At 45.3% G+C, this 26,046-nt stretch overlaps 1 protein-coding gene across 4 annotated transcripts in view; it reads left to right on the top strand.

Annotated features, from left to right (window-relative positions):
* Positions 1-21,532, top strand: part of LOC143280481 (phosphatidylinositol 3-kinase regulatory subunit gamma-like) — a 30,855-nt gene extending 9,323 nt beyond the window's left edge. For 2 of the 4 annotated variants that reach the window (XM_076585138.1, XM_076585137.1), the window contains exons 2-9: positions 4,018-4,170; positions 4,776-4,868; positions 8,199-8,379; positions 10,944-11,066; positions 15,263-15,588; positions 15,875-16,051; positions 19,212-19,418; positions 20,637-21,532. In XM_076585138.1, coding sequence (XP_076441253.1) covers positions 4,037-4,170; positions 4,776-4,868; positions 8,199-8,379; positions 10,944-11,066; positions 15,263-15,588; positions 15,875-16,051; positions 19,212-19,418; positions 20,637-20,922 — 1,527 coding nt within the window. In that variant the 5' untranslated portion in view covers positions 4,018-4,036 and the 3' untranslated portion in view covers positions 20,923-21,532. Of the gene's footprint in view, positions 1-4,017; positions 4,171-4,679; positions 4,869-8,198; positions 8,380-10,943; positions 11,067-15,262; positions 15,589-15,874; positions 16,052-19,211; positions 19,444-20,636 lie in introns of those variants that run through there. The other 2 variants (XM_076585140.1, XM_076585139.1) reach the window with 2 other exon arrangements.
* The last annotated feature ends 4,514 nt before the right edge of the window (positions 21,533-26,046 follow it).

Below are 26,046 nucleotides of genomic sequence, written 5' to 3'. Positions count from 1 at the left end.
GATAAATATATATATATATATATATATATATATATATATATATATATACCAGCATGATCACAATAATGAAAAAGGCCTACAAGGTTGCGGTAGGAGTTGCTGCAAGATTGTAGATCTAGTTCCCCGAATGCACAATTTCTGGAATATGCGCTCCTCACTTTATATCATTTTCTTCCACTTCCACCTACCCCCCCCCCCCCCCAAAAAAAAAAAAAGAAAAGAAAAAAAAAGACAAACACAAAACAAACACACACACACACACACACACACACACACACACACACACACCAAAACCGTAAACAAAAACCGGGGTTTCCTATTATGTAATCTCTCTCTCTCTCTCTCTCTCTCTCTCTCTCTCTCTCTCTCTCTCAATATATATATATATTTTTTTTTCTACCTCTCTCTTATTTTTTTCCTATTCTTGCTGTGGTCTTTCATCATCATTCTTTGAATACGCTTGGTAAATTAGATTAATGTGTCAGTAATAAAACTCTTTAAAAAAAAAACACGTACACATGCTGAATCCAGATTATTCATTTCGAACCCCCGCCCATCACCAATGTGTAGTACTGAATAAGGAAGTCGACCGAGTGAATGAACAATCTACCCACTTGCATATATGTTCTCATTCCTCTTCTCCCAACACTCAGCCGATATCACAGATTGACATAAGCTTTCAGCTGGACCAACAGCAAAATGAGAGCTGTATGATCAGTGGTTTTCTTCATTGCAATAGGAAGCCATTTACAGCTTAGTCTTTTCTGGAGGATTGTTACCCTCAAACGAGGTGGCAAGATTGCACTGGCTCTTAATGCTGCAGCGCTGGGGGCTAGTTGGCCTTTGGGGACCTTCTCGAAGCCGACTGTTTTAAAAACCCTTTGGCTGAGAGAGTGGGGATTAACTTGGGCAAGACACTCTCCGCTATAACCAAATTTTAGCCCAGATAATTGGGACAGTGGTCGCATCCTCTGCTGTTCTGATGGTCATAGTCGACGCGTCTCAAAAAATGTGTATGTGTTAATGTGATTATTTAGTGTGTGCGTTATTATCTAATAACTTCGGCAGGTTGCCGGCGACTTGGTCCCAACCGTTGCTGGTAAACAAATCAAGGGGAAGTACCCAGTTCCTCAATTACTCGAGGAAGTCACTGTAGTCAAAGATTGCACATCGCGATCGATGTCGTCAAGTGTTGCATCTCCCTTTCTTTTAAAATAAATTGTTTTTACAAGTCTAATTTGAGTGGTTTTTTCACTGGTCGGTCACATCTTGTTTTGAAGGTGTTGATGCATGAAGCCGCCGTATTTTCTGGTAGTGAAGAGTTAGTTTCGTTTTCATCTTGATCCTCATCTGGCTCTGGATCTGGCTTGTATATAAGTAGTGGTTCATAAGTTGTATAACACGAATGTTCGGGGTGAGTCACATTGGTTGATAGGGTCTGGTTCAGCCTCAGGATGCGTCAATTTCTTCTATAGGTCCGGCCATCAGGTGTCCGAATGTAGTGTAGGACCTTGGTATTTTGTTTTGCAACTTCATGTGTGGTGGCTATTTCTATTGCTGTGTCCATTGTCAGAATGTCACCTTGTATCCAGTTTTTCTCGTATATCTTGAGAGAGAATGCCTGAGACAATTTTGTCACGTACCATTTCGTCAGGTTTGTCATATTTGCAGTCATTGACAAGGTTTCTCAAATCCATCACAAAGTCAAAGATTGCACATCGCGATCGATGTCGTCAAGTGTTACAGCGACTATCACACTTCTTCTCAGTAGTTTACTGTGCATTCACTGCACAATGATTTGGACACGACGCATTCTCTACAGCACACAAATACACACTCATACTATGGATGTTGAGTAGGGTTGAAGGATTGGACGTTATGTGGTGTGTGTGTGTGGGGGGGGGGGGGGGGAGGCGGAGGGGGGGGGACGCGAGGGGGCAGGGGGGTATTTGTTTTCTTTGTTTTTGTACTGATAGAAACATTCAATATTGTGACTCCTTGGGACGAAATCATGGACGGAAACTTACTAGGGATGGCGTGGGGAGGAGGAGGGTAAGCGAGAGAGGCTGTAACTTCCCAGTTGACAGACGCGTGCCGTCAACACCCTTCACGTCAGGCTCGCACACTGACGTCTTTCCAAGTCCACGGCGTTCACGTGCGCTGAGTCGGGCGCACCTGCACAATGGGTGGCACGGGATTTAGAACCCTGGGTCCTGCTTGGCTGGTTCGTTTTGGGGGTTATTTTTTTTGTTTTTTGCGGTTTTTTTCTTCTCTTTTTTTGAATTACACAGGCCGGACCAGTTCGAACTGGTGGGTGCTGAAAGAAATGTTTTTTCTTGACATGACAGTAAATTTCAGTCCTTGGACGTTCGTCATCCAAGTTTCACGGAGGCACGTGGGCTATGTATCCCCCCGCCCCACCCACCCCCCTTAACAGGACCACTTGGAAAAAGACAATCATTGGTACAAACTCGATATTTGCTCTGTACCTTTTTCTTTCTGTATGACGGTAATGTAACACACACTGGCATGTGTGCTAGGGTCACGTGGAGTTGATGATAGCTTGAGGTTTGTGATCGGCATTTCGATGTGCAACGGCAACTTTGTTGGAATCACTCTCTTCAACCACAGCAGAGTCCCCAGGATAGTGAAGAAACAGTGGGGGACTGGAGCCTTGTTTTGATAATTGTATTTGTGGGTGTTCAGTTTCGTGAAAGAAAACCTGTGCCATCCAGGGGAGTGAAAACCGTAACCATCAATTCCGAAAGACGCCACACCTCACCTGTGCAAAACGACATATCATAAAACAAGCGACTCGTTCGCAAATGAGCGAAGTATTGTAGAATGTTTTTGTTACAACAAAATCAAGTACTTTATTATTCACTTCCTTTCGAAATTTTTTCTCGACCACGCCTCCTTTTCCATGTGCCGTGGAACTTAAGTAGGTGTACGTATGCATGTAGTGTTACTTGCACGCGCGCACGCGTTATAGTCCTGAGGCAGTTTTTCGCTCGAGTAACAATTTTTGCAAAGGAAAAAGGGCTGACCGCACTGCGAGGACTGCAAGTGGTCAGAACTTTCAGAAAACCCATTTGCCTTTATTGGAAGAGAACTTTTTTTTGTTTTGGGTTCTTTCGTGGTTTTTGTCGCACTATGAAGTAATGTAGGTGTGTTAGATTGGAACAATGATTGATACAAATGAAGCTAACATCAGGCATTGTTGGGTATAGAGTAGTATTGTTCATTAACAGAGCAAATAGGCAAATGAAACGTTTCACTGAAGAGTAATGAACACTGAACATGACTGACACGAATTGACACGTACGTTCATTGCCGATATCAGTGAAGTTGTTGAAAAAGTGTTGTCAGTTCTGCGTGCGTCACTGCACCGCCCACGTTCCGTCTTACCCAAGAGTGGGTTTTTACAAAAGTGTCCGTTCGTTTTTATCCCGCAGTTTTCGTTTTCATTGTGCGTGCCTGTTGAGTTCCTGTCTCTATATCCACGGAACGCTGACGCTAATCTCGGAATCCTAAACGTGCGTAACTGTTCAAAACGCAATTTTTCAGTTTGGCTAGTGTCGTATTACATTGCCTGATAAATAATCCATAGCCAGAAAAGCAGTTCATTTAAGCATACCTGTTTTTCTACCTTTTCCGGTTTTCGCTTTCACTCTTAGCTTGTTTTTTGTTTTTCCTTTTAGTTAGTTTTTCTTTGATTTTTCGGACCTGATATATGTACGACGAATGCCCAACATTTAGGTAATAATCACCAGCTGTGTGAATACAGAGTAAGCTGAACAACAAAAACCCGCTTCCAACAAAACACAAAGAATCCATGCTAATTCTTTATTGCCACATGTCGAAATGCACTGAGACATTAACTGAACTAGATGATAGACTGACATATTAACTGAACTGAAAGATGGTGGACTGAGACATTAACTGAAGTTAAAGATGATTGACAGAGACATTAACTGGTCTTAAAGGTGAACTGAACGTACTTCATTGTCTGCTCAGGATATTCAAACGGCGGGCGATGGCCGAGAAACCGGATGAGGGTGAGAATGAAGAGGGGGTGGAGGAGGTGCAGATGCGGAGGCTGATGAGTGAGGGGGATGATGGAAACCTGACCATTCCCAGTCAGCCGTGGTACTGGCCACATATCAGCAGGTGTGTGTGTGTGTGTGTGTGTGTGTGTGTGTTGCAGTGCGGTTGTTTCAGTTTCATCGTGTATTATGCGATTGTTTGTAGCTATGTTGTCTGCGTGTGTGTGTGTGTGTGTGTGTGTGTGTGTGTGTGTGTGCGTGCGCGGTGCGGCTGTTTGCAGTTGTTTGCAATTTCTCCGTTTTTTTGTGTTGATTGTTTTCAATAATTATTAGGGTCCGCTGTAAATAGGCCTAGTGTTAATTGAAATGTTCAGGTGATGAGATGTTAAAAAACAAAAACAAAAAAACTGGAGCTAGGGAGGGCGGGCCGGAGGCAGGGAATGAGGGAGGGGCAGGAAAGGATAGAAGGAAGGGAAAGGAGAAATAATGAAAGAGTGAGAGCTAAACGTGTGTGTGTGTACAGAATAGTGTGTGCTCGCTAGCATACATTTGACTTATCTGCCTGTTCGTGTCTTGAAGATCGAACACGCATCTGTTTGAAGAATTGTTTTGAAACCATTGGAACGAGGTCAGCCAGACTGAAGGAAGGCCAGGCGTGAAGAGAGGAGAAGCCACAGTGGTGTGCATCAAAGGCCAGGACGTGTGACGTTGTGTTGCTGTGTGGTGCAGGGGGGAGGCAGAGCGCATCCTAGCCGGCCAGCCAGAGGGGACCTTTCTGGTTCGGGACTGCACCATGCCTGGAGACTTCACCCTCTACGTCAGGTACTGGGGTCTGTCTTTGTGTAGTATCTGTGTTTCTGTTCTCTCTCTCTCTCTCTCTCTCTCTCTCTCTCTCTCTCTCTCTGTGTGTGTGTGTGTGTGTGTGTGTGTGTGTGTGTGTGTGTGTGCTATTTCCTTACTCGTTTCCTGAATTTCTTCCATTGTCTGCCCTTTCCGTTGTCGTTTTGCTTTCCCTTTCATTACCACTGTTTTGTCCTTTCGATTTCCTCTCCTGTTGCTTTTCCTTCACTTCGTTTTTCCTCTATCCTTTTTTTATCCTCGGGTCAGAATGTGAGACTTACAGCAAAATTAATGGCTTGGAGAACAGCTGTAATCCCGTAACTACCGAGGTACCCCTCCCTTCCTCTCCCTGCCCCCCTCAAACCCGTTGATTATGTACCCAAGGTATCAAAGATTAAGAAAAACAATATATCGCTATCAAATACTTTAATTGTCCATCACGGAATGTATGCTGACAATGTCTAGTAGTATAAGAAAGTGAACTACTGATCTTTCGATTTGCCCAGTTCCATGACATTTTTTTAAATCCGCCGTCTGTACCTTAACTGATAAACTATCCTCGGTCATTTTCTTTTAGTTATTCGTCGTGATAGATTTTGGGACCATGACTTGTATTTTTTGCATGGAATTGTTCTTTATCTATATTTTTGCTTTAACTATGGAGTTGTAACCACCCACAATGACATAGGTCTACGGCCTATTTAACCACTCAGAATCTATCTGCCTCTCTCTATCTCTGACTCTGACTCTGTGTGCTCAAATAAGCTCACGCAGACCAATGTGCTTGAAATATAATTCTTTGGTGATAGCCGCTGGATTTGTTTTGTTTTTGGTTTCCAGAAGCATGTTTCTCTGCAGTTCAGCGTCTCTATTCGCACAGTGCCATGCTGTCATCCCAGTTCTCGCCATCTCGATAGCCATGACTTGAAATGTGTTTTGTTTGCATCTGTTATGATAGGGCTGTTGGCCGAAGTCGTTAAGGTCATTCAGTGATTCAGTCGTCAAAACGTGTCACGTCTATTTGCGACACTTTCTTTTCGAGTACGAGCTGGGGGCTGGTGTCAGTGCCAGAAAGCCCTCACCGACCCTGGCAACAGAGTCAGCCTGACTGTCTCACGCCTGTGTTCCTCGTCACAGGCGCTGAGAGGAGAATCACAAGCATCTGAGTGTCGGTGACTGCCGGTCCCTTGATTAGTTTGTCCGTCATCGGAAACTATCGAAGCCCCGGGACATGCTTTTTCTTTGTGGATCCATGGACGCAGGGTAACGTTCACCCCAGCGGGACTGGATAAGGCCTCCGCGGTCAGATTAACTATAACATGCACAGACAGGCTGGCAGACAGGTAGATTAAAATGAAGTATACTGGGGGGGGGGGGGGGGCGCTGTGGCAGGATAGGTTAGGTGTTGGACTTGTGATCCACCAGTGATCAGGGTTCCAGGCCTCCTTTCAGCGTGGTGGTGTGTCTTTGGGAAAGGCGCTGTACTCCGATTTAACTCATTCTCACCCAGGTGTGAATGGATACCTGACTTCAATTACGGAAGGTTAAAATGACGGAAGGAGAGGACAGGGCCTACCGTTCCATGCCAAGCCGTAGACACAGTGGAATATGATATCACTGACCTTTAGCCTTTGTTTAATCCTGTGTTAGGGAGGACTTGTGCAACATGTTTAATGCTGGGTGTGTCAGGAAGGACGTGTGCAACATGTTTAATGCTGGGTGTGTCAGGAAGGACGTGTGCAACATGTTTAATGCTGGGTGTGTCAGGAAGGACGTGTGCAACATGTTTAATGCTGGGTGTGTCAGGAAGGACGGGTGCAACGTGTTGCAACGTGTTTAATGCTGGGTGTGTCAGGAAGGACGTGTGCAACATGTTGCAACGTGTTTAATCCTGGGTGTGTCAGGAAGGACGTGTGCAACATGTTTAATGCTGGGTGTGTCAGGAAGGACGTGTGCAACGTGTTTAATGTTGAGTGTGTCAGGAAGGACGGGTGCAACGTGTTTAATGCTGGGTGTGTCAGGAAGGACGTGTGCAACATGTTTAATGCTGGGTGTGTCAGGAAGGACGGGTGCAATGTTTAATGCTGGGTGTGTCAGGAAGGACATGTGCAACATGTTTAATGCTGGGTGTGTCAGGAAGGACGTGTGCAACGTGTTTAATGTTGAGTGTGTCAGGAAGGACGGGTGCAACGTGTTTAATGCTGGGTGTGTCAGGAAGGACGTGTGCAACATGTTTAATGCTGGGTGTGTCAGGAAGGACGTGTGCAACGTGTTTAATGCTGGGTGTGTCAGGAAGGACGGGTGCAATGTGTTTAATGCTGGGTGTGTCAGGAAGGACGTGTGCAACGTGTTTAATGCTGGGTGTGTCAGGAAGGACGTGTGCAACATGTTTAATGCTGGGTGTGTCAGGAAGGACGTGTGCAACGTGTTTAATGCTGGGTGTGTCAGGAAGGACGGGTGCAACGTGTTTAATGCTGGGTGTGTCAGGAAGGACGGGTGCAACGTGTTTAATGTTGAGTGTGTCAGGAAGGACGTGTGCAACATGTTGCAACGTGTTTAATGCTGGGTGTGTCAGGAAGGACGGGTGCAATGTGTTTAATGCTGGGTGTGTCAGGAAGGACGTGTGCAACATGTTTAATGCTGGGTGTGTCAGGAAGGACGGGTGCAATGTGTTTAATGCTGGGTGTGTCAGGAAGAACGTGTGCAACGTGTTTAATGCTGGGTGTGTCAGGAAGGACATGTGCAACTTGTTTAATGCTGGGTGTGTCAGGAAGGACGGGTGCAATGTGTTTAATGCTGGGTGTGTCAGGAAGGACGTGTGCAACGTGTTTAATGCTGGGTGTGTCAGGAAGGACGGGTGCAATGTTTAATGCTGGGTGTGTCAGGAAGGACGGGTGCAATGTTTAATGCTGGGTGTGTCAGGAAGGACGGGTGCAATGTGTTTAATGCTGGGTGTGTCAGGAAGGACGGGTGCAATGTGTTTAATGCTGGGTGTGTCAGGAAGAACGTGTGCAACGTGTTTAATGCTGGGTGTGTCAGGAAGGACGTGTGCAACATGTTTAATGCTGGGTGTGTCAGGAAGGACGGGTGCAACATGTTTAATGCTGGGTGTGTCAGGAAGGACGGGTGCAATGTGTTTAATGCTGGGTGTGTCAGGAAGGACGGGTGCAATGTGTTTAATGCTGGGTGTGTCAGGAAGGACGGGTGCAACGTGTTTAATGCTGGGTGTGTCAGGAAGGACGGGTGCAATGTGTTTAATGCTGGGTGTGTCAGGAAGGACGGGTGCAATGTGTTTAATGCTGGGTGTGTCAGGAAGGACGGGTGCAACAGGAGTGTGCGCATCTACCGGCAGAAGAAGGGGTACAGCCTGTCGCCGGCCCAGTCCAGCAGCCTGTTCTACACGCTGGCCGAGCTGGTGGACTACTACAGGACCCACTCCCTGGCCTCCTGTAACAAGCGGCTGGGCGTCCACCTCCACCACCCCGTCTGTAAGGTCAGCCTGACATTTCATGGGGGCCGGGGGGGGATGAATGTAGTTGGTTGAGGTGGTAGTGTGGGGGGATGCATGGATGGAGTGCTGTGGGACGAGTTAGATTGGGAGTGGAGATGGAGCTATCCAAATTGTTAGAGCTGGATTATGGAATCGACCGTGACCCCCTCCCCCATTCCCCCTCCCCCTGTATCTGAAATGTGAACATGATCAAAATGAAATGGGTAGGGATGACACGATGGTTAATGCTTTTCTGTCACAAGTGTCAGTGGTCGAGGGGTTTATCCTCAAAAATCGCTGAGGAAATGTCATCTGTATGTATCGTCACAGTTATCGTGCGTGGATGTAAATGCCGTGGGGTTTTAGTGGTCACTGAAAAACTCACCATACCCATGGGGCAGGCTTTTGTCTGTGTGGGTGACAGTCACCCCACAGTGTCTGGTGAAGCCATGATTATACACAGCCCTGTGCTGTTTGCACCAGGAACTAATTACAGGGGGAAAACAAAGAAAGGTGCAAAGAAGACACTGACTGATAGGACCAACGAACAAAGACACTCTCGTTGCCTTGCATGTCCAGCGTTGACACGGATAAAATCAGACGCGATGAGTGAACGTTCATACAAGCATGAACTTCATGACAGGCTGTTGAACGAGAGAAGACAACCCGTTTACCCTCCACGTCACCCCCTAGCTGGCCACCCAGCCCCTCCTTTCGGTCTGTATCCATGGTGGTACTGATTATTTTTGCCGGGGGTTCGTCGATGTTTGTGTTTTCAGCGTCCACAGGCTTTCTCCATTGCTCGGACACTGACAACCCAGATGTATTGTGTTGTATTGCATTACATTGTATTACTTTGTCTCACAGCATATTTCTGTGTGTGAAATGTGATGTTAGTTTCTGTTTTCGGGCGGGCCAAGTACAATGAAAACAGTCGTGAACAATTGAACCATTTCCGATTTTTTCGTAAACCCGCCGGTCCGTCCCACCATGTGATAAGGGCGGCTCGGGTGTTCAGTGTTCTTGCGCTGGTATCCAAGTGAATGAAAAAGCAAAGGGGGTCTCGGACACCCCACTAAGTGCATGTGTGTATTGTATTATTCTTAGCATTTTTAACAGAGATAGAAGGCGACTGGGGAAGTACGCGCCCCTGTGAATAGTATATCTTCCGTGTTGTGCGCCCATATGGATACAGTTTACCTTCCGTGTTGTACCCTCATTACGGCAGATAGCGGCTTCAGTACTATCTGGCTTTCTCTCTTTTTTTTTAGTTTCGTTTTTCTTGCTTGTCAAGTCCTTTCAGGATGTCCAAATATACTACTTGCCATTCGGTTCAGTCGCTCGCGCGCGCGCGCGTGCACACACACGCACACGCACACAACACACACACACACACACAAACATACACAACAGGCACACTACACACAGACGCAGAGAGAGAAAGGGACGGACCGTACTCCCGCTTTCATGAGGAGTGTACATACGGACTGCATCCGAAAAGGGATCAGTTATGCCAACCGCCATCTGTTATCGCACGCATGCTTGTGATTCACACACTGAGTAAATAATGGCCCCTGTCGGCTCCCCCTCCCCCTCACCCATCACCCATCCCCCATCCACACCCCCATCTCATCTGACTTTAGTTTGTCACCATCACTTGGAGCCATCTGCAGTGCATGTTAACATATATTGCAGCTGTTGTTCTGTCTACCTGTTTGTCAGCCTGTTTGTCTGCATGCAGCCTCTGTGTGTGTGTGTGTGTGTGTGTGTGTGTGTGCGCGCGCGCATGTGTGTTTTGAGTTCTTTAGCAGCACTGACGTCTGTCTGCACTGAGTGATATCAAGCAGCAAGTCTTAACAAAATGAGACAAACTGCAACTGTGAAGACAAAGAGGTTGAAATCATCGTATGCCTCCACCCCACACCCCGCTCCGCCTCCCGTCCTGAACCGTGGCTCTTCGCTCATTACCTGTATTACCCCCGAGTTACTTAATTCGTCAGGTTTAGTTTTGTGTCTGTTACTGAAAGAAACTGTATCTCTGCATCATTGACAGTACTTTTTCACACAATTATTGTGGGATTGGTCATGACATTTTCCAAGAGTCCTCGTGAACTTTTGCGCGCGCGTTGGTGTGCACAAAAAATATGAGCGAGAGAGAGAGAAAAGAGGGAGGGGGCTGCCTTTTAAAAGAATGTGAGCGCGTGCATGAGTGCTTAATTGTGTGTGTGAGGGTATGAGTGGGGTTGGGGGGGGGGAGTTTTCAATTATGTTTCATTATCAGACAGCAACTATAGAAAATAAAATAAGATAAACCTAAAATGAAAATCTAACGGGGTTAGAATCGACGACGACGATGATGACGCTAACAGCGATGAGTGATGGGGATAACGGGAAAACGCCACGACTTCGACGGAAAATGAAGTTGACGATAATGAGCACGACAGTGTGGACGGCAGTGACGAAGATAACGACGATAAAGACGACAGTCATGACGACGACGACGACGACGATGGTGGTGGTGGTGGTGGTGGTGGTGGTGATGATGATGGCGATGATGATGGTTGCAGCCGGCAGCAGCGCGCAGCAGCCAGTACCACGTGTTCAAAGAGCTGTACGACCTGGGCCACGAGCAGCACAAGGCTCAGAACAGGCTGTCCCTGCTGCAGCAACAACGTGGGCAGCTAGACACGGTCAGTCGTGCATGCTTGTTTGTTCACTCTGCTGTGTGTGTGGGGTGAGGTGGGGGGGACTGCTGCTTCCTGTCTGCTTGAGCAGATTTGGCCTCGGTTCAAACGGTTTCTCTTTCTTTCCAAAGAAAACATCAAAGGTTTCCGAGAATCAGAAAGTTTTGCTGGATTTTCTGGGGAAATGACTAGGTAGTGAAACAGCGTGAACGTTGAAGGCCAACAGTTTCGAGGAAGATGCCGCCGTGCGTTGGCAAACAGTTGAAGAAGCCTTTGATTTCGTCGTCGGAAGTTTTGAATAGTTAGTTGCCTAGATTCTTCAAACTGGAAAAGAAAGGCTGTCAACGGAAATGATGGAGATGAACAAAACCAGTCAGCTTGTATCCAAATCAGTTTTTGATAGAATGGCAAAGAGAGAGAGAGAGAGAGTGGCGCGCGCGCGCCGTCCATACACGTGTATAACGCATGCGCATACCATGTATGTAAAACACGAATATGAAAGTCGGCATTCGTCAAGAATCAGCTGTGAACTATGTGTAAAGCTTTCAGTGGAAGAGCGTCATGCAAATTCTTCAAGTGTCCTGGTTCCGTGTCGATATGTAACACAAAATTTGTGATTTGACTTTGGTTCCCAAAGCACTGGATTTTTTGCAATTAAAAAAAAAAAAATTTCTAATAACTTTTCAGAGTCCAAGTAAAGCCACACAAACAAACATTATTCACACACACTTGAGGACAAAAATTCTGTAACAGTTCACACTGAGCGTTTGGCAGACTGACGGGGATGCGAACATAATGTAACATGACTTGACGAAGCGATAAGAGGTCCGTGTTCAAACGCGCCGGAATACTTCATGAAACATAAAGGAATTCCAAATGTCTCTCCTCCACCCCTAACCCCCTTCCGAAAAGGAAAATATAAAAATAATGAAGGGAAAAATTATATCCTTCTACAGAGACAGCCAGGCAGACAGACGAATATATACACATTCATGCGCGCGCGCACACACACGCACACGCACGCACACGCACACGCACACACACACACACACACATATATATATATATATATAATATCATTTATTCATACATACATATTTTACTTTATTACATTTTCATCTTCGTGAAGTACATTCGTGAAAAGGTTTCTTTCCGTTGAATTCTTCAGCAATCAAGGTTAATGAATGATTTAATGTTAGCAAATCTTTTGATCCCATAAATTATTTTTTCTGCATTTATAAAAAACAGTGCATTACAAACTCGGACCATCTTTACAAACAACTATGAAGTGCTCTTCTATTGCACTGTTCCCTGGTAGGGAGGCTCATGGCGCTTAACAAATTATATATAATAAGAAACAAATCAAGAAGATTCAACTAACAATCACTCACAGCGCTCCACAAATTACATCTGACTAAATAGAAGGAACAATATGGAAAAAGAATCAACCACACAGAAATAATCACCATCCTCGCATCATAAACAACACACACACACACACACACACACACACACACACACACACACACACACACACAGCCAGCGCATGCACACACACCTCCCACACATACAATAATGGAAAGAGCAGTACATCACTCATACAACAGCAAATAAGACTAACTATTACTCAATTGGAAGACAAAAACATGTTTTCAGTTGGGACTTGTGAGAGTCTATGTACGGGGCCTTTTCGCAGGTCAGCAGGCAGCCAGTTCCAGACAGCTGGGACTTAAAATAAACGATCGGTGACAACGGTATTCGGATTAGCTCTCGGCACTCTAACTAATCTTTCAGCTGAAGATCGAAGTGACCGAGAAGAATGATCAGCTGTAATTGGGGAAGATACATACTGAGGGAGTGTGCCATAAAGAAAACGGTATGCGAGCGTGGCAATTTTGAACTGGATGCGGAATTTAACTCGAAGCCAGTGCAGCTCTTCGAGCAAAGGTGTCACATGCCCACGCTTAGATTTCCGCGTTACAAGTTCAGCTGCACTGTTTTGAACTCTCTGCAAACGACTGATCTGATCAGCTGGAAGACCCACGAGTGCCGAATTGCAGAAATCCAGACGCGAAGTAACAGTGCAGGAGACTAAGTTCAACCGTGGCAGTCTTTGAAAGATACGAACGAATGCTGGCAATTTTCCGAATTTCGAGAAAAGCTGCACGGCTTAGTAGACTATTCCACAATGAGTTTATACAGGCTGGAACTGGAAACAAAATGTGTGTCTTACCTTGTAGACCATTTGACTATAGCGGGTCATGCAGCTTCTACAGATACATGTACATCTGTATCAAACCCTCTTCTCTTTATGTGTAAACGCAAAAGTTTCGAGTTCTAAATCTTGCCAGATTATTCCGGTGTAACTTTTGTGTTACAACACTGAAATGTTTCTATGGCTGGATTGTGTTTTTGAAGGAATAATACAGCTTGTGTGTGTGTGTGTGTGTGTGTGTTTGTGTGTGTGTGTTTGTGTGTGTGTGTGTGTGTGTGTGTGTGTGTGTGTGTGTGTGTGTCTCCCCTTAAAGACCTTTCCAGCAGAGCAAAGCAAGCTGTGCTTACCAAAATGCGCAAACCATCAAGTTTGGGCGATCTATCTTTTGATGCGCTTGTTGAGCTCTTTGACAGTATCAATTTAACTACCAAATGACCTGATAAATGGTGAGACAGATACCTGTGTATCTGAATTCCATGGTCAGTTGTATGAGATATTGGCTAAAAGTATGGCAGATGGAGCAGTTCAGATTACCAAAGAAAGCCTGTGACATGTTACTTGACTGGGACGCCAGGGGCAAAGTAAACTGGGTAACAAAAATTTGAGTCAATCTTCACGAAATTGGTTTTGGATATGTTTGCTTGAATCGGGGCGTAGAGATTATATCTAGATTTATTCGTTTGTTTCCAACAAAGTTGGCTGATTGCAGATGGCAGGGATGGAGTAATGGAATCGTCACGCTCATGAAAGAATTAGAAAATGATTCGAACTGTATAGACCTGTATACACCTTGCATAGTTTTCCCAAGTATATATCTAGTAAGCTGGACAGACATTTGAAGTATATTGTTACAAGATTCAGATTTGGAATCTAATATTTTTATCCATCGATATCGTTCTAAACAACACTGAGAAGGGATGGGTTATGACCTTTGTGTAAAAACGAACCAGAAAACGTTCATTTTGTGTTCCAATGCCCTGCCGTGACTCATATCAGAGATCGGTAGATTCCTTTAAAATATCATGGTCAAACATCTGTATTCATATTTATTTTACTTATGGCATCAACTGAAGATGATGATGTAAGGCAATTTGCTTTGTACTTTCATAAAGCCCAGTTCAATGTGCTCTTGGTTATTTGTAACCCATTGCAATTTGGATTTTTCAAACTATTTATTATGATTTTGTTATTCCTCAATGTTCACCATACCCCTTCGAAGGGGCCATGGCCTTCCTTGAATAGATTTTCCGAATCTCTCTCTCTCTCTCTCTCTCTCTCTCTCTCTCAGGGGATGAAGATCATTTTTTATTTCATTGTAATGCTTATGAAGACATTAGAGCCAAGACACGACTTTTTCATATTGCTGCTGAGAAAAGACATGACGTGCTTAGTCTATTATCCACTGAAAATGATGAAATTATTTTGCTTGCCAAATACATAGCAGAAGCTGTTAATATCAGGAAAAGGAAAATAGTAATAACACGTAACATCGCTATGATTAGCCTGGTACAGCTGTATACACTTGATGGTCACATTGTACGTTTATAGTCTATTGTATGTTGTTTCACTACTATGGTGTGCGTACGTGTATTGCATTGTATGTTTATAGTCTATTGTATGTTGTTTCACGACTATGGTGTGCATACGTGTATTGGCATATACATAAATGTACGATTAAGTAATTTGTTTTTTGAATTCAGTTATTGACATATTTGCTTTATTTATTGTTGTTTGTTTTCTTTCATTCAATGCATATGACGCTGCAACTTAGAATTGACCCCCTTGCCATAAGGGCTGTAGTTAGGCCAATGTCAATAAAAAGCATCTGAAGCGTCTCTCTCTTCCTCCTCTCTTTTCCCCTCTGTCTCCCCACACACTCTTTCTCCCCCCTCTCCCCTCCCTCCCTCCCTCCCTCTGTCTGTCTCTCCCCCTCCTCCTCTCTCTTTCTCTTTAATCATCTCCTTTCCTGTCTTGTTATCTTGTCCAGAAGCTGAGGATGCTGGATCTGAAGATCCCGGCGCTGAAGCAGGTGCAGGAGATCTACTACGAGAACATGGTTCTGCAGGCGGACTGGGAAGCGGCCCTTTGCAAGGAGCACACGCCTCGGGCAGAGCGAGGCGTCAGCGTCAGGTGGCTGCACAGAGAGAGGAGCGTTCTCTTCAGGAACACCCGCCACCCCATCCCCCAACCCCACCCACGCACGTCGGAGGTCATGGGGGCACAGACCGGGCCGGGGTCAGACACGGGGAAGGAGGGAGAGGAGGGGGAGGAGGGGTTGGATCTGCACGGGATGACGCCGTCAGAGAAGAAAAGGTGAAGTGAGAAAGCGAACATCTCGAAGGGTGTTGTGCAGTGTGTGTGTGTGTGTGTGTGTGTGTGTGTGTGTGTTCCACAAGATACCATGCTGAGATAGTTATCTGAAAGGAACAAATGCATCCCCCTTCATTAAATCCTACATGTAAGGCTATACCCAGTTGGCTCGTGTTGTTTTCTAACTTCTTGAATCACGTGCTGATGGCAGTTTAACAAAGTCTGTCTCAGCAACAGTCACTTGCTTAGCCACTACCTAGTTGGCGTATTGTGTTGTGTGTCCCCACAGGTGGACAGACAACGCAGCTCTGGTTCTGTCCCGACACAAGGCGGTGAGCAGCAGACTGGAGGAGCTGAAAATGCAGTCCCGGGCCTGTGCCTTCACCCTGCGGGGTTTGGACTCGGACATCCAGTACGTGGAGCTGTCGCTGGTCAACATGAAGAACAAGACTCACGAGCTGATCAGGTCAGTGTGGGATGGGGGAGGGGACTGGTTCGTGTCTGTAGGGAGTGTGTGTGTGTGTGTGTGTGTGTGTGTGTGTGTGTGTGTGTGTGTGTTCAACCAGGAAAGTGGATGATGTTACCAGGACTCATGGATCTGATGGTCTTTTCACGCGAGTACCAGAGGTGGGTTGCATGTGCGAACTTAGCAGCGGTAAGTTTGCTTATCGTTGATAATGTTCCCAACTCCACGGTGAATTCCATATATACTTAAGAACATTCTTAACTCCAAGCAAACTTAGCGCTTCAAAGATCATCTCAAGCGACAGGAGCTTTTTGACTTCTCCACTGACTGAGCTCCAGAATGAACTTTGGGATACTGTGGTCGTACAAAAAAGTTTCAGATGAATCGTACAGTTGCGTCATTCTGTGCGGGAATTGGTGTGTGTGTGTGTGTGGGTGGGTGCGTGTGTGTGTGCGTGCGCGTGCGTGTGCGTGTGCGCGTGCGTGTGTGTGTGCGTGTGTTTTCCAGATAAATTCGTCAGCACTATGAAGCTAATTTAAAAGCTTGCAATCACGTTCGACGCAACCATTCTGTGTCATTTATATTCACCAGATTTGTTTCCAGTTGCTTATTTCTTAGTCTGGGGTGTTCTGTTGTTTGATTTATTGTTGAAATGAATTTTTTTTCTCAAGGCCTGACTAAGCGCGTTGGGTTACGCTGCTGGTCAGGCATCTGCTTGGCAGATGAGGTGTAGCGTATATGGATTTATCCGAACGCAGTGACGCCTCCTTGAGCTACTGAAACAAACTGAAATGATGTGTGTTTGTTAATGGCTAAGGACTTGTTATACGAGAACGATAGCGTTTCCTCGCTGTCTGTGGAATAATTTGTAAAAACAAACAAACAAAAGCAGAAAAACCCGCTTAACTCAAACAAATGGCACTTTCTTTTTTACTTCTGAGGGAGCGGAATTGAATAGCTATAAAGCATAAAGTAACTTTGGTACGCGCGTTTACGACAAAGCTTTTGGGTTTTGTTTACAACAGCCTTTTTGGTATGCCTGAATGGTTTATTTGGGATGCTCGGTTACCATGGTATTAAATTATTTTGATACGCCTCTTCTATATATTTTGGGATGCTCGTCAATGTTAAATGTAGCATTTTTGGGTGTTTGTTTACTATACACTACTTTGGTACGCTTGTTTAGTATTCGGTATTTGGGGATGCTTATCGTGAACAATTTGAGGGTGTTTGTTTTCGGTGAACTGGTTTGAAATGCTTATCATAAACTCATTGGGGATGCTCGTTTTCTGTGAAATATTTTCAGATACTGGTTCACAATAAAGTATTTTGGGTGCTCGGTGGTCCACAAAATATTTCGCGATGCTGATTCACAACAAAGTATTTTGGAATGCTGGTTCGCAGAGTCTTTTGGGATGCTGGTTGATAAAAAAATTATTTGGGAATGCTGGATCATGTAATGTATTTTGGTATGCTCGTTCTCTAAAAAAAAAAGTATTTGGGGGCGCTCGTTCACTTTACAATAGTATTGACCAGCTGCCGTGGTGATGTAGCTGACGTCGCGGACTGACGGCTGGCTTGGGAGGTCGGTAGTTTGATTCCCAGTAGAATTTTTCTGCTTGGCCTGTGGCCGGCTCCGACCCAGAGTGAAGTCTTCTATGGGCTAAAGTGTAAAGACTGGGGCCACACAGTCGAATATCACCTACTTCACAGATGCGTCTTTTGGTGTGTTGCTCAAGTTTTCTACCACTGCAAGTGTCTGTATCTGTTCTGTGTCTGTTCGATCACAATAAACCGTTTTGGGATGAGCATTTTCTGAAAAGTGCTTTGATATGCTTGCTCACTACAAAGTATTTGCGGATGCTTGTTATCCATATGTTATCAAATTTTTGACATGCTCACTTACCCACATAGTGCCCGTTTGCTGTAAAGTATATTGGGACTCTCGTTCACGATGAAGTATTTTGGGATGCTCGTTAACCACAATGGGATGTTCGGTATGCACATTTACTCACTTTGATAGTGCTAGTATACTGTGAAGTATAATGGGACTCATGTTAACCATACAGTATTTTGATGTGCACATTTACTCACTTTGATAGTGCTACTTTACTATGAAGTATACTGGGACTGTCGTTGAACACACAATATTTTGGTGTGCACATTTACCCACCTTGATAGTGCAAGTTTCACTATGAAGTATATTGGTACTCTCGCCTCGTTCAACATGCATGATGTTGGTACACACATTTACCGGTGTCTGTGTGCTGGTTTCGGCGTGCTGTGTTATTTGTCTGGGATGTGGTTACTGACTGACTGACGGGTGTGTGGTGACTGACTGACCAGGGAGTGGTGACTGACTGACTGACCAGGGGTGTGTAGTGAGTGACTGACTGACCGGGGTGTGGTGACTGACTGACTGACCAGGGAGTGGTGACTGACTGACTGACCAGGGAGTGGTGACTGACTGACCGGGGTGTGGTGACTGACTGACAGACTGGGGTGTGGTGACTGACTGACTGACCAGGGAGTGGTGACTGACTGACTGACCAGGGAGTGGTGACTGACTGACTGACCAGGGAGTGGTGACTGACTGACTGACCAGGGAGTGGTGACTGACTGACAGGGGTGTGGTGACTGACTGACTGACCGGGGTGTGGTGACTGACTGACTGACCGGGGTGTGTGGTGACTGACTGACTGACTGGGGTGTGTGGTGACTGACTGACTGACCGGGGTGTGTGGTGACTGACTGACTGACCAGGGAGTGGTGACTGACTGACTGATCGGGGTGTGGTGACTGACTGACCGGGGTGTGGTGGCTGACTGACGGACCGGGGTGTGTAGTGACTGACTGACCGGGGTGTGGTGACTGACTGACTGGGGTGTGGTGACTGACTGACTGGGGTGTGGTGACTGACTGACTGGGGTGTGGTGACTGACTGACTGACTGGGGTGTGGTGACTGACTGACCGGGGTGTGTAGTGACTGACTGACTGGGGTGTGGTGACTGACTGACTGACCGGCGTGTGGTGACTGACTGACTGGGGTGTGGCGACTGACTGACCGGGGTGTGTGGTGACTGACTGACTGGGGTGTGGTGACTGACTAATCGGGGTGTTGACTTACCTGTGTGTGGTGACTGACGCACACCCCACCAGGTACATGGTGGAGCTGGGCTGCCAGAAGGAGTTCGTGTGCAAGGTGCTGGAGCTGCCGCAGCAGGAGATGCCCGAGTTCGACACGGGCACGTGGCTGGTGGAGTGCTCGCAGGAGGAGGCGGTGGCCCGTCTGGAGGTGCTGCCCCACGGCGCCTTCCTCGTCAGGCAGAAGGACTACCCCCACTTCCCCTACTCCCTGTCTGTCGTGTGAGTGTGGCGCTTCGTTTCTGAGGTATCTTGGTTGTAGTGTGCTTTCCCTGTGTGGATACAGTGCTTTATGTCATGAGCAAGTTTGTAGTGTGCTTTTATTGTGTGTGTACGGCGCTTTGGTCCAGATGTATACATCTTGTAGTGTGTTTTCATTGTTGTGTGTGCACGGCGCTTTGGTCCTGAGGTTACAGCTTGTAGTGTGCTTAAATTGTGTGTGTGTGCAGCTTTGCTTCTGAGGTATCTTGGTTGTAGTTTGCTTTCCCTGTGTGGGTATAGCATTTTGGTCATGAACACGCGTGTAATGTGCTTTAATTGTGTGTGTATGGCGCTTTTGTCCTGAGGTATCTGTGTGTGTGTGTGTGTGTACGTGCGTGTGTGTGTGTGTGTGTGTGTGTGTGTGTACGTGCGTGTGTGTGTGTGTGTTGAAACCTTGATTGCAAGTTAAACTGGCAGTTCTATATACAGCAGAGTAGGCTTCCATGCGCTTTATCTGTGTATGTAAATCAGTATAAGTACACACAAATTTGTGCTTTTAAACAGAGTAACTAATCCACCTGAACGTACAACTGAAAAAACCTTCAGCTTAAGCTAACCCAGACCTTTACTCCACAGTATACGTAAGGACGACACATAACCATACCTTTACTCCATGGTGTACGTAAGGTCGACACCTCCCCACTCTGACCCAAATCTTGACACCACAGTGTACGTACACCTCCCCACACTGACCCAAATCTTGACACCACAGTGTACGTACACCTCCCCACACTGACCCCAATCTTGACACCACAGGGTACGTAAGGTCGACACCTCCCCACTCTGACCCAAATCTTGACACCACAGGGTACGTAAGGACGACACCTCCCCACTCTGACCCAAATCTTGACACCACAGTGTACGTAAGGACGACACCTCCCCACTGACCCAAATTTGACATCACAGTGTACGTAAGGACGACACCTCCCCACTCTGACCCAAATCTTGACACCACAGTGTACGTAAGGACGACACCTCCCCACTGACCCAATCCTTTACACCACAGTGAACGTAAGGACAACACATTCCCACACTCACCCAAACTTTTACTCCACAATATCATCAGAACACCACTAACCGAGTCATTTTCTCCACAGTGTACGTAAGGACGACACCTCCTCACTCTGACCCAAACTTTTACTCCACAATATCATCAGAACCGAGTCATTTTCTCCACAGTGTACGTAAGGACGACACCTCCCCAGCCAAGGTTCACCATTGCTTCATCGTGAGGCCTCATGGGCGCGGCCTGGGCTTCAACGCGGCCCTGGCCGTCTTCCAGTCCATCGCGGACCTGGTGCTGAGGCACCGCCACGTGTCGCTCCGGCACTACTTCAGTGAGCTGGACGTGACGCTCTCCTTCCCCGTCGGCTGTCAGGAGATGCTGAGGAGAAGTCTGGAAGTGGAGCGCCTCAACTCCGGGGAGGGGGAAGAGACCTGTGCGCGTGCTGGTGCTGTGAAGTGAGGCGTTTGGCAGGTGTTACTATGTTGGCAGTTGTGGAGTGAATGGGTGGCTGAAGGAGAAAAGTGATCTTCTGGGTCTGTTGTGTGGTAAAGAAAAAGAAAAACAATGTTGTTACTGACGGTGCAGGCGACGACTAAGGCAGCATCAGGGAATCTTTACACCATTGAGCGGGTCTATCTGATGGAGTGAAACGTGTTCTGGTTTTGTTCAAAGATAGTTTTCCGTCCGATTTTTTTCATTGCTGCTGCTGTTGTTACCGTTCGAGGAAACTGAAATAATTCTGTGGAGTGACTGTTGGTGTGGAAAACAGAAATTATTCTTTATGGAGTGATTCTACTGGCGTGGAAAATATGCAATAATTATTCAGGAGTGGTTATGTTGCCTCATGATCAGAGGAGTGCAGCTTGTGCTGCAATGGAACAACAGCTAACAGGTGTGTTGATTAACTGGATCTGTTGACGCACCTGACCATTGAAAACTTGAATGGTTTCTGGCCCCGGTGATTAGTGGTAGGTTTAAAGGAAAAATGAATGCCAGTGGTGTACAATGTAGATGATCGTGTAGATCAGTCTCGTCAATAAGACATGCGTTGAATGTGTTAGACATTTAGAGGGAGAGTGGGTGGGTGCGTGCGCGCGAGGGAGGACGGACGGAGAGAGAGAGAGAGTGTCTGTAGTTTCAAAGGTATTCCTCGACACTTTGCCAAAACTAGCTCTCGGGAATTGTTCTGGAAACGGGGTCAGCTTCACACACACACGCGCGCAACCATGAGGTACACTTGGGTAAAAGCACTTACCCACTCGCGCTCGCGCAATATATATGCATGCTAGTTAATGCCGTGTGACTAGAATATGGGATAAAAGTTGTTTTTGTTGAAGTGGAGACAAACTTGTGTTAGCGCTTGATGAACATTGAGGCGCTACGTGACTTTACAGGCTTGTTCGGCGGGGTTTGCCTCCAGCCAGTTTTCATGCACTGATGTTGATGTACAGGTTTTCATTTAGTGACTAGGTTTGTATTTCTCCATGATCGATTTTTATCGTCACTAGTCTGCTGTCCAGTTTTCATACAGTGACTTGGCCGATCGTCCACTGTGATGAAGATTAGACCTTTGGTCTACTTTTCGGGGTTAGCACCCGAGTACATACAGTAGATTTCTAAAATGACGTCTTAGTGTGCATTCTCGTGTGTACCAATGTGGGGGTGGCGTGTCAGATCCATGCCTTACATCAGTAGTTTACCTTGGCCACTAGGATTGTGGACGACGGCACCTCGTCATGGGGCGAAAGCTCACCGACAGTGTTTAGCAAAGTTGTGCGTTCGTTACGGAGGAAATGACCATTAATATATTTTGTTTAATGCTAATTCTCGTTTCTGCATTGTATGCATGCTTTGTTTTAATGGGGTGGGGGGTACGAGTGAACGCCAACAGTTTGTGTAACATTTTTCATGGTTTGTGCATTGTCGGTGAACGCTGAATGGATATTGTCTACTGTAAAAGCAAAAAAAAAAATTACTAAAGGGAGGAACAGCCGAATCATAAAATTGGACTTTTCTTAAATACTTTCCACACAAATGAATGCAATAAAATCTCAAATCTTCACATTTCATTGTTTGTCATTTATTTTATTCAGAAAAAGTAGGTTTGAACACAACCTTGCCATCAAAACCGGATGGCATCAGACCAGGCCGAACATTTTCAATGTGTCAAAATGTGGGAAAAGCACTCGAAACACAAATTTTGTTGGTTTCACATCAACAAAATGTATTTGGAGGAAAGTAATATTTTAAACAGGACAAACTACGAAGAGGACGCACAGTGGTCACACCATCAAAAAGTTGGCGAAATGGGAACAGGCGAATCGGAATTGCTCCCTCTTACACACCCTCTCCCCTCTTCAAAGAAGTTATCAAGGTTTCTATCCCATGCTTGCCACACACGACGCCTGAACCGCTATCTCCCATACCACCGCTGTACACACTGCCTGACTGGAGCTTCAGGCCAGCATAATTATGTCATTGTGCTGCCACTCTTACTGTACACATCTTGCAGACACTGTATCAGGGTCACTGACCGTACACTGTATAGTGAGCCAACTTCACGGACAAACGGCACGAGCCTGTACTGTGTAAACCCATCAACAGACCAGGCACACTGTCAGTAAAGGTGAAACTGTGATGAATGGCAGAAATGTGTGAAACATATCGGTATTGTTTTCTTTAGGGGGTCCATGTTTGTCTACATGACGGAGGTCTGGCTGCTTTTCCTGTGTGATGGGTCACAGCTGGAAGCGTTCATTCCATTCTGGTGCATCTCTTCTGGAGGCTTTCGTAGTCGGATTCCATTCTGCACAGCAAATAGTTACTAAAACAAATCGGTATATAGAATGACAAGACATCTAGTTAAGAGATGAGAAAGTGTGTATATATATATATGCACACACGTGTGTGTGTGTGAAGCACATAAAAAAATAAAGCACATTTTAAAACACACAAGTAATGAACATCCCTTAACGATATCACTTAATTCTCTGTGCGTGTGTGCATGCATGTCAGTGTGTGGCAGTGTGTTTGTGTGCGCGCGCGCGTTTATGTGTCGGTGGTCAATAATCTGATGGTATACATAACGAGGAACGAGAAGGGGGGCGGAAGGGGGGCGGGAGGGGGGGGGGGATTAAAAATCCGAAACCAAAACAAGCCCTGTGTGAATTGTCCCCCGGGCGTTTAGACTGACACATCACCACCTCTTAGAACCCCCGGGCTGTTCATTCTGCTGGACGGTGATGCCCCAAGAAACAGGGAATGAACTGCAGTGTACGGGCTCACCTGTTGAGAACGGTGGTCTTGCACGGGCAACTTGTGCTGTGCGGTTGGCCTCAATGACAGGCGGCACTGTCCCAGTTCACACAGCTCAGTAGTCAGTACGTTCACGTGGGTCAGCCCCGTCACTGGTATCAGCTCGGGTGGCTGCTGTCTCTTTTGACAATGCCAGTTCAAACATCTGCCCAACAGTACAAGACCATAATAATGATATAATGATAAGTATGATGATGATAATAATAATTCCTCCTACTACTATTGTATAAATGATAGTAATAAAGTAAATATTTCATTCTCGGTGTATGGATCAAAGTAGCAGTAAATGGGGTGAGGCTGTGCCGGTCGGGGTTTATCCCCAGGGGGGTGCTTCACTAGCTGGCGTGGTCTCGCCTAGGTAGTCCGAGATAAAGGTCTTTAAAAAAAAAAAAGAATTAGTGCCTTTTCCAGCAGATTCCCCCAACAATGATAGAATAATCAACATTTGATTGTGGTCACTCTGTGGAAGGAAGGAGGGAAGGAAGGAATCATTCTTACATAGCGAATAATTTAGCGCAATGCAACTCAGCGTACATGTAGTCCTCGTTACCTACTCTCACAAAATTCATGCACTTATACCACACACACTAACATTAATTCTAACAGATTTATAATAATAATCATTAATAATAATTACTACTACTATTACACTATAAATGATAGTCAGCTTCAGTCAGCCAGAAATCAAGATTTACCTTTACATATCATTCTGGACATGTACCAGTCTATGATTGTTCCTATTTTGTTGTATGGTGCAGAAATATGGGGTTATGAAAATGTAGATATACTTGAAAAATTAGAATTGAAATTTTTGAAACGCTTGTTCAAACTGAACAGAAATACTATGACCCAAATTGTTTATGGAGAAAGTGGCATTTATCCAATTAGTGTGTTAGTGAAAATGAGATTAGTTCGATTTTGGACCAGCTTAGTAATATCAAACACAGAAAAATATTCTGGGAAAATATATTTGATATTACTTGACTTATATCGAAATGGTATTTATTCTTCAAAATGGATGAGTTGTATCAGACAAATTTTAATAGAAGCAGGGTATGACTGTGTTTGGGATGGTCAATTCTTCTTGGAGAGGGAATCTTTCTGCAAGAATGTCAACATTGGTTTGAGAGATAGTTTTCAAAATATATGGAGGCATGCTCTAGAGGCGAGTAGTAAATGTTTGTTTTATCGAAATTTCAAAAGTGGATTTGGTAGAGAAAAATATATGTCAAATGCCTGATAATTATGTTATCAGCTTCTTCAGATTTCGAAGTAGTAATCATAAGCTGGAAATAGAAACAGGGAGACACAAAGGCATACCATGAGAGTTATGGTTTTGTAAGGTTTGTAACATGTCTGTGATTGGTGATGAGTTTCATTTTATAATGGAATGTCCCAATTATGATCAGTTACGAAATAGATATGTTCCTAAAAAATATTTGTCTCCAAAATCGGTTTTTTATTTTTGTAATATGCTCAAAGGAGGCAAAAAAGTCATTTTAGCTGTAAGTAAGATGATTAGATTTGCAAATGTTGCCTAGTTATACTTTTGGAGTTAAAAGACATTTGTGTTTTCTCAACTTTTATGTGACATTGTTGTGTATTTGGAAATGTTTGTTATGGGCACGAAAAGAGTATTTTGCAGTAATCCTCCATACTCCAATAGGAGTGAAAGGATAATTAAAACTTGAAACTTGAAACTTGTGTGCTTTATAAGCAAACTGAAGAGAGTCAAGCCTGCTGTTCAGTGAAAGAAAGAAGATGTTGGAGAATAATTTTTTCAAAGCATTTCATCACTACTGAAGTCAGGGCAACAGGACGGTAATCATTTAGTGCGGCTGGGTTCTTTTTCTTGGGGATAGGACAGATAGTAGATTTTTTCCAGATGCTGGGGACAGAGCAGTCCTTCAGAGACCAGTTGAAAATTTTACACAACACGTCACACAACTGGGAAGCACATGTTTTCAGTAATTTTCCACAGATGTGTGCGTGTGGTAGTGTGTGTGTGTGTGGGGGGGGGGGGGGGGGGGGGGGGTAGTGTGTGTGTGTATGTGTGTGTGTGTTCCTCGTGCGGGACGTGCAGATGTGAAGTCAAAGGGCCGAAGATGGTTTATGACCATCCCTATCTCTTTGACCATGGCGGCTTCACGTCAGCCACTGAGATAAAGTACAGTCAACAACAGAGATAAGGTGCAGGAAGAGATAAGGTACAGACTCAGTCATATCAACATCAACCAGCAGCCTTAATGTCAAATTCCCTCTTTCCAT

Source organism: Babylonia areolata, chromosome 3, assembly GCF_041734735.1.
Source record: "Babylonia areolata isolate BAREFJ2019XMU chromosome 3, ASM4173473v1, whole genome shotgun sequence".
Taxonomy (NCBI): domain Eukaryota; kingdom Metazoa; phylum Mollusca; class Gastropoda; order Neogastropoda; family Buccinidae; genus Babylonia; species Babylonia areolata.
Note: the sequence above shows the minus strand (reverse complement) of the source record. Positions and strands in the feature narration are given on the sequence as shown.